The following is a 9,471-nucleotide window of genomic DNA, read 5'->3' on the forward strand; positions in this document are numbered from 1 at the left end:
ACATTCCTCTCTCAGGATCTAAGAGAATCTACTCAAGAATAACACAGAAATGTCATACACTCTCATTCTCAGAAAACAAAACCCACCAGTTGTAAAATTATGTCCATAATAATGGTACAAACCTAACAGAGTAGGTCCTGTGTTTTAACAGATATTATGGGGGAAGAGAATCAATGAAGTTGTAAAATAAAATTTGGGAAATAAATGCAACAACTCTTCATTAACAATAAGCACCTTTATTGACTGTCTTACCATTCAACACTCATTCCATTCAATCTCTTCAACTGCTGAACTGCAGTCCAGTTTAGCATTTAAATAAAAGATAATGCAATTTGACTTGTACAAAAAGTGTTATACCTGGGTGGCACAGAATTAAAGTTCTATTTAAAAAAGCATAGACACAAATAATCACTACTTGTGATTTGAAAATTAAGTCCTATGTATTTCAAAGTAAAAATTAACAGATATCCTCCATATGATGTTATGCTTGTAAAAATGCCTACAAAAATGTTTGTTCAGAAGGCAGACTGGTTGGAAAGTATTTTCTATTTCACCATTTAACAAATGACATCACTTCACAAGAACTACTGGGCAGCAAAATATTTCAGGTGAATTTCACACATTAAAAGAACCCCTGACATCAGCATGTCCCAATGATTTCAGCAGGGCCCACACAGCTCAGCACAGCAAAAAAATCCGTGTAGTACAGTCTAAAATTCAGTGACATATAATTTGTTACAAGATTTAATTCAATGCTCAGGAAATTTAAAAATCACATCACCTAGGAGTGTAGTCATCAGATACTGGTTGTTCCCATTCTTTTTCCTTGATGTTTTTAGAATTTTATGTTTGTGTTATGAAGGGCACAAGCTACTTCCCAATGTTTAAGATCTCTTCAAAACTGATTAGTAAACTTCTTGAGAAATTGGAAAACTGCTTTTTATAAAGTATTTTATAAATAAAAATAGTTGGGTTTTTTTTGCCATCTTCTAACCTTATTAAGCTTCTACCCAAGCCAATAAAATTAACCAGAGCTATTTTGCTGCAAGAACACCAGCTTGTATGCCAACATGAATATGCAGGCAAAATAATTTATAAAAAATTAGCACATGAGTGCAAATTAAACTTCTTCTGAAAGTCCTGGACTCTACACAGTTTAAGTTTTTCAACAGTATCCAAGAAGAAATAAAAGTCCATCTGAGGAAACAGTAAGAAAAGCTACTGAAGTAAATCCTTCACTATACATGCAAAATGGCATTTCCTGGAAAAGCAAAAATCATGTGTTATTTTCCTTTTAAATTTCCTTTTCCTGTAGGATGGAAAATTATTCCAACAGACAAAAAACATCATCACTATTACAAAATAGTGGTGTCTCCTCGTGTCAGTTAGACTTAAGTTTGTTATCAGCAAAAATCAATATGAAAGCAGAGACAAGCAATTCAGTTTGTAGCACAAAGTCTTTTGTACCCATGCACCATCTTTTTCCCCCTGCAAAGGAAACCCAGTGTGGGAAGTGATCCTTTAAAACAAGGCCATTAAAACCAAAGAACAGTAATCAACAGAGCAAGAAAAGCTAAGTAAAGGCAGGCATACATGACTGGGGCAGTGGATGGGATTTTAGGAGGAGTTAGACCTCTGTAGATTCCACATGGCTGAGATCCTGGGCTTCTACTCTGCTTGGATCAGGGCATTCTCAAAGAAAAAATATGGATTTATTTCTTAGTCCCAAAGCAAAACCAGGGATTTATTTTTTATTTCTCTTCCCTGCCTGTGTTTTTAACGGCATCAAAGATATCCAGGATGCACTGATTATTGATACTGGCCAAAACAACTAAACATTTGCTCAAAAATAAAAGTTAATTCTGTGAAGTAATTTAGACTAAAAATGGAATAGCTTACATCAGAAAGGCAGCACAGTTCACCCTTAAATCAAAGATTTTTGCTTGGATTCAAGCTCCAGATTTCTTACTACACATGACAGAACCAGATCCTCCAGTGACATTTTTCCTCCATTTGCCATAACTTAATCAAGAAAGTCTCACTCAGTGCCCATCCTTGTTATCAGAGCAAACACTGAGTTGTGACACAGTTGCTTACAGGTGAAGGGAGATTCCACACTAAAAGGAGTATTATTTAAACAAGTAAGAAACTAAACCAGGTATAATCAAAATTTCAATCTTCCTTCACTGAGGTACTTAACAAAAGAACACTAACAACTATATAATTTACAAAATAAATGTATCAGCTGTCTTGAGGCATCAAATTATATAATTAATAAATATTCTAACAGAGTAAGATAATTAATCATGGCATAAACCCAAATAGTAAAATGATATATTAATATTAATAGGCTATTTATAATTCTTTATGTGCATAAATGATACAAACTGAAAAATTAAAAAGCAATTAAAGGTAGTCAATTGCTCTTTAATTTTTATGTCCCTCCAAAAGAGATTTTTTTTTTGGGAGGGGGACTAAAATTAATGCCATCAGTAACAAAGGGAACAGAGGCTCACCTTAAATCTAATTCACAACTCAACCCTGCCAGTATGCCAGAAATAGTATTTTTTCCATAATACTATGTCCAATAAGTGTAGCTTTTTTAGCAATTTATTTTTCTACAAGTGAACTTTCTGGAGACAGTAAAACAAGAAAGGCTCAGTTTCCCTTATATCCTTAACAACTGGATTCACCTTGTGGCAAGTGAGCTCAAGGTAACACATCCCCTGAAAAAGGAATGAGTGGGGTGTGAATGTGACATCTGTGAAGGGGACAAGCTTGACAGGCCTGAACACCAAAGCCTTTCTTTAATTCATAAGGCAATGTGGCACTAGTTCAAAAGAAGTAACAATCTCTTCCTAGCCACACACTGTCACCTGTGATGTCCCAACTGACACAGGTCCCTTGGCCTCTCCAAACAGGGACCTTGCTTGCTTTCACAACAGCAGCAAGCTCTCACTGTCATGTCTGCAGGCTGGAGAAGAATTGTGATTTTGTTCTACAGTGACCCTTACAAAAGAACAAAAAGTGAAAGCCCAAATTCTATCTGGAAGACTCAAAAATGGTTTTGGGCTTTTCTTCATTTGGAATTATTCTTACCTGCTAAGCCAGTGCACATGCACGTGAACCACAATGGAGTTTCTTAACAGTCACATTACCTAGCAAAGCCCAGCATCTGCTCCATCTGTAATCACATCTGAAATAAATGCTAAAGAACAGTCTTCTACAATCTGTTTGTGCACTATCAGATCAACTATCCATTTCCTAAATGGAAGCTGTTTTTACAAATAACCACCTAAATGAATAATTTGAGAAAGAGCAGAAAATTAAAAACAGATGGTGACCATTTCTGCAAAAGAATCTTTAAGAGCACACACATTTAAATCCTGATTTTGTTACCCAAACAATTTGGGTCACTGTCAATGAATATTTCTTGCAGGGCATAAGATACCCTTAGAGATCTTTACTGACAAGACTGTAAAGGCAAAAGTATTTAGTTACCCAAACATAAAAACCACAATTTGTGGATGCACCATTTGGGCAAAGTCATCTTAGGAAACAGAACACACACAGGATATTACCATTACTGCACGACACCCTTGGTATTTTACAACTTCCACAGAACAGTTCATTCCCTAAGCCCCAGAAATGCTGCAGAACAGTCACTAAAAAGTATTTTTACAGCTGGAAATCAGCATTTTTTTCTGAATTTAACATATCTGTAGGTAAACAGAATTAGCAACATTTCTTCTGAACAAAGCAGCACATTCTGCTCCCCCTGTCCCCTCCCCAAAACAGAGGCAAAAATGCAGCTGCTTTTCTCATCACAGCTCCCAGACCAAGGGCACTGCAGCTCTGTGGAGTGAGAATTCCTCCACACACACCATGCAGCTACACAGCTGAGCAGGGCATCCTGACCCAGCACTGAGGGATTCCACTCCACAAGCACTTTTCCCATATACACTAAGAGGAAATGTATTGTGCTGACTTAAGGCTATGTGATTTTAATGACAACAAAACCAGTAACAGAGCAGAAAAAAAGGAGAAACAGATACCGCCCAAGATTTTTCTTAAGAGATGAGTTGAGATGAGGCATTCAGGATGAACCAACACTGAACAAAAGAAATTCTAAAAGTCCTTTAGAGCTGTCGGACTTTCCTGTCAGTGTTTTTAATGTTGACATCCAGGGTCTCCACTTTCTTTGTGAGCCGATCCAACATATCATCCTGCTCTTCTATTTCAGTCTGCAGGCCAAGAGCAAGGCTCTTCAGGCGACTCAGCCCCGAAGACATCTCATCTGTCAGGGCAGAGAGGGACCATGGGGAATCACAGTGCTGTAACACAGGTTCTCTAAATGGACACTATCAGGATTCCTTCTTCTCCTGGGCTAGAAAACGTTAGATACAATTCCTCAACTGTGAGCATTCCTCTGAAATAGAGGAAGCACTGGTATGGTCATAGTTGTACTGTTACTACCAGGAAAAGTCACTTCCTCCTTCTTTACGTTTTATATTTGGTGTTAAACATTTGCTGAACACCAAATTGGATCTTTATCAAATAACATACCCTCTAATGTAGTTTTTACCTTTTTAAAAAAATGAGAATTTGGTACATATTTTCTCTGCTCAGCATACCCAGTATGCTCACTACCTCAATTGTTTTTCTTTAAACTTCATGCAGAGATTATACCAGTGCACTGAAGATTAAAGTGGTTATTTATCATATATGAAAAACTCCCATTTCTAGATTTTATAACTGACCAAAAGGTGACAATTTCATTGCATGATTGATTGGTATAAATGCTTCTTGAAGTTAGTAAGTTTTCCACAGCTTGTGAACAGAAAAAATGGGCTTCCACTAGCTCTTATGACCAACTATTTCTCTTTGATTTATTCCTTTTTGATTTTTTCCCAACCTCCTCTTTCTAGGTCAGCTACACAGTGACACATGTAAGCAAACAGGCACTTTGTCTATATGCTACAGAACAAGGGAAGGCAAACTCAGCTGAATGATTTTGAGAAGTAATAAAAGAAATGCAGCAAATCCACAAATCTTTAGTACCTTTCAATTCTTAGCAACTTTTAGCAAAACATGTATTTCAAAAGCTGTGCATTGCTTTAAATTACTTAGGTCTAAACTGATGTACCATGTAGATAGTTTTGAAATGCAAATACAAGGAAATTACTTTTTAAATTATCATCAAATTTTACACATCAACTAAACAAAAAAGCGTTGGCAATGTATCACTTAATGATTCTATCTGCTTAGGAACCAAAGATTCCCAATTGTATAACATCAAACAGCTTCAGTTTCCTCACTCACCTAAGTTGGTATCAATTTTCTGGTGGTAAGCTCGCAGCTGTTGGTTCTTTGGGTAGGCATCCCTTTGCACTGAAGAAACTAAATCTGCTTTGTTGAAGTCATTGTCTGTCAAGAGTATAGAGCACAGAATATTATATAATGAAAAAGCATGTGAGAAGAGGTTTTGAGCTTTTAGCAAGGCTGTTAATAATTAGTTTGCACACAGCAGCCAGGTAATCACATAACCAGAGTACCGGGAGCAGTCCGAGACCATTTTCTATAGGCCAGCCCTGCAGATGAACACTTCAGCTACAATTATTCTCTTTCGGGCTGCCACTTGCAGGGAGCGGGGAGAGAAAAGCGAAGCGAGCCCCCGGGGGACCGAGGGCTGGGCGGGACCGGGAGCCGCTCTGCCCTCTGCTGCACAGCGCCCGGCACGGCACGCGGGGGCTGGACCGAGCCCCAGAGCCCTCGCTGCCGCCATCATCATCACCATCATCATCACCATCACCATCACCATCATCATCACCACCATCATCATCACCACCATCATCATCATCATCATCACCATCACCATCACCATCATCCTGCTGCCCTCCCACTCCTACTGTGTGAGATAGCCCAGGCTCACTTGATAACAAAACAGCTATTTAGTACAGAAAAGCCCTCACAGAAGTGAACAGATTGAGAGGAGGAGGAATGAGGCCAAACTGCATACACCACCTTCTGAGAATCAAGAGATAGATTCTGTATGAAGGGTTAGAATCCATGTCTGAAATAACAAGGCAATGTAGCTGAGAACTATGACTCTGCTGCACAGCGCCCGGCACGGCACGCGGGGGCTGGACCGAGCCCCAGAGCCTCACTGCCGCCATCATCATCATCATCACCATCATCATCACCATCATCATCATCACCATCATCCTGCTGCCCTCCCGCTCCTACTGTGTGAGATAGCCCAGGCTCACTTGATAACAAAACAGTTATTTAGTACAGAAAAGCCCTCACAGAAGTGAACAGATTGAGAGGAGGAGGAATGAGGCCAAACTGCATACACCACCTTCTGAGAATCAAGAGATAGATTCTGTATGAAGGGTTAGAATCCATGTCTGAAATAACAAGGCAATGTAGCTGAGAACTATGACAAACAGTGGTTAAAAGGAGAGCCTCCGAGCGTGCAACATTTTGGCAAACTGCTGCCCTCCCACTCCTACTGTGTGAGATAGCCCAGGCTCACTTGATAACAAAACAGTTATTTAGTACAGAAAAGCCCTCACAGAAGTGAACAGATTGAGAGGAGGAGGAATGAGGCCAAACTGCATACACCACCTTCTGAGAATCAAGAGATAGATTCTGTATGAAGGGTTAGAATCCATGTCTGAAATAACAAGGCAATGTAGCTGAGAACTATGACAAACAGTGGTTAAAAGGAGAGCCTCCGAGCGTGCAACATTTTGGCAAACTTAGGGAAACCCTGTCTGCACACTGTGTGCATTCTCTGCAAATAGAGGCACTGGGTGCTTTCAGTCTCTAGCAGGTATAACACCTTCACTGTGGAGATAAAGTGTTTAATGGAAACAATTCCCTAGAATTCAAAGCATGAAGGCTGGGATCAAAACTCCAGATGTTAGGCAGCAGGGTAAGTCAGCAGCTGGGCAGGCTGAAGGGTCTCTGCCTTCATCACCCTGCAAGTTTGCCCCACACAGATGACAGGCATTCAGTGTAAAATAAAATTAACAAACCTGAATCATCTAGCTTCCTTAAATTTGGATGGCTTTCCTGGTATTTTGACTCTTGCTCTTTACTAGACATCATTGCTTCTTTTAACCTAGTTTAAAAAAACAAAAAGAAAAAGAAAGCATTGCTATTGACCTCAGCACTAAAGAAAAAAGGTAGCTAGACTACCTCAGGAGTTTACAGGAGTTTGAAAGAACCAAAAGATGTTTTGTTTTCTGATTTTCTGGTGACATTTCAGAGATGTTGTGGGAGACAAGTCCCAAATAAAAAGTTTATGTTACTTACCTGCTGTTAGCATAATATTCAGGGGCTCCATTCTGCTCTGGCTTGCTCTCTGGTGGTTTGGCTTTGAAGTAGTTTACCAAGCCCCCCCAGACACTCTTGATGCTGTTGATGTGCCTCTGACTGGTTTTCAAGTCCTGGTCCATCTTATCCACCATCTGCTCCGTGCGCTTCAGAGCCTCCCCCTGACGGACGAGCTCCTGGGGCAGTGACAGGAGAAAGGTCACACAGCCAGGACACACTGAGACACCGAACAACGGCACTGAAGGTGACGCTCTGAAGAAAACAACTGCGTTCCTTCATCTGTGCAGATTATTTCCCTCGCTCCCCTTCCATTTCCATCAACAGCTGCTCGTCAGGCACTGCATGGAGCAGCTGTAAAACCCTCATCCCTGTGACATGCTGGGTTCCTGGCCCCTACCACAAACAATCCAGGACTTTCCTGGTTTTCTGTACTTTTGTCAAGCTGACAGTTTCATCTATGGCTGACCCCCAGATGGGTGATGTGGTGGAAATGCACAGGTTTATGGCAGGGGAATGAGCAAGCAGGACGACTTCTAGTTATGCATGGCACCTTCACTGGGAAGGGATTCTATTTTCACCTTACTGGGATGCTTCTGATATATCAGAAATAACCAAAGGAAATAAACACAAACAGAATTTATTCAGTCTTCAGAAATATTTTAGTAATTTCAGCAGTGCAGAATTTAGGAATTTTTCTATATAGAAGTATATTATTTTCTAATTCAGCAGCACAAGCACTATTCCAAAGTAATCCAAAGATTAATGCTGGCAGGAAAGTTGCCTGCAGCTACCACCAGTGCAAAACAAAGAACTTGTGTTCATATTCTTGCTAAAGTCTGGGAAATTTCAGTTGAATATTCTTTTTTTCCCCTCTCAATAAAGCACAAACACACAGACCTCAAGTTTTACCACAGGCCCTGTGTCAAGCCTGAATTCTTGATTCCTCACTTGTGATTTCCAGGACAAACAAATCACGAGGCTGAAAGTTCACAGAAATCCCAGCAAGAACTCTCTGAGCATAAGGAGTGGCTGCAGCCTGGGGATGCTCAGGGGTTGATTCAGGCAACCCCACACCCAAGGAACATCCCATTACAGCAGGTGACACCATGGACAAGACCGAGCCCGGGCACAGTGCTGAAACACAGCCCGAGGAATGAAGGAAATGATTAATCAGGGTGAACCCAAGCACATCACAAACAACTTCCAGGGAAGCCCTTCATCTAACCAAGAGAACTGCTAAAAGCTTTTAGTCAGCTAAAAATTGGTCAGAACTGCTGAAAGCAGCTGAAGCACGGCCGAGCCCCAGCCCCGGCACTATTCAGACACACAGGCTGGAACTGGGATTCTTCCCTCGAAACCCACACGGCACCACCCAGAACACACAGGGACAGGCTGGCTGGAAACCCCGAGGAAAGGGGGATTCCCAGGACACTGTCAGGGGACAGGGCGAGCACCTCCCGGCCCGACCCACCTCGGAGGCGGCCACGCCGATGCGCTCGGACTCGTAGAGCAGCGAGAGCGAGCGGCTGGTGCTGTCGGCGGAGGCGGCGGTGCGGCGCAGCACCTCCTGCTGCAGGTACCGCTGCCGCTCCGCGCCGCCGCGACCCGCCGCCGCCACATCCTCCTCCTCGTCCTCCGCGAACGGGTTGTAGCTCCTCGGCAGCGCCGACATGGCCCCGCCGACGCGAGAATGCCCGCGGGGAGTCCCGGCCCCTCACGGAGCGCCCGAACCCCCGCCTCGGGCCGCGGCCGCTCTGCCGTTTCCGCCCACGGCACCGAGCGCCGGGCGGAAGGCCGGGCGCAGCCTTCTTCCCCCCGCGGGGCGGGGTGGGCGCGCCGCAGCGCCGCTGGTAGACAGGCGGCTGCCGGGCGGAACCACTGCGAGCGGGGGGAGGGGGGAATATGTGCAGGGATGGCTGCGCAGGGAGGGGCACGGGCAGGGAGGGCGGGCCACCGGGCGGAAGTGAAGCCGCGCTGGGCGCTGCCATCTTTGTGGCGTGATTGGTGCGCCGCGCTCCCGCGGAGGGCGCTGATCTCGCGGGCGGGGGCGGGGCGAGCCGGCCGGCGCCGTTCCCGCACAACATGGCGGCCGCGGCGGTGGCGGCGGCAGCGGCTGCTGCGGCCACG

The 9,471-nt window shown here is 43.3% G+C and overlaps 1 protein-coding gene across 1 annotated transcript; it reads right to left on the reverse strand.

Annotated features, from left to right (window-relative positions):
- Positions 1 to 216: 216 nt before the first annotated feature.
- Positions 217 to 9,151, reverse strand: SNAP29 (synaptosome associated protein 29). The gene is made up of 5 exons (XM_039724484.1): positions 8,816 to 9,151; positions 7,324 to 7,520; positions 7,044 to 7,129; positions 5,323 to 5,427; positions 217 to 4,297 (listed from the first exon to the last, which is right to left on the reverse strand). Exons 1-5 carry the CDS (start codon positions 9,014 to 9,016, stop codon positions 4,140 to 4,142), a joined length of 747 nt encoding a protein of 248 aa, XP_039580418.1. The 5' UTR covers positions 9,017 to 9,151; the 3' UTR covers positions 217 to 4,139.
- Between the last annotated feature and the right edge of the window lie 320 nt (positions 9,152 to 9,471).

Source organism: Passer montanus, unplaced genomic scaffold (genome assembly GCF_014805655.1).
Source record: "Passer montanus isolate IOZ18808 unplaced genomic scaffold, ASM1480565v1 scaffold53, whole genome shotgun sequence".
NCBI classification, from domain to species: Eukaryota; Metazoa; Chordata; class Aves; order Passeriformes; family Passeridae; genus Passer; species Passer montanus.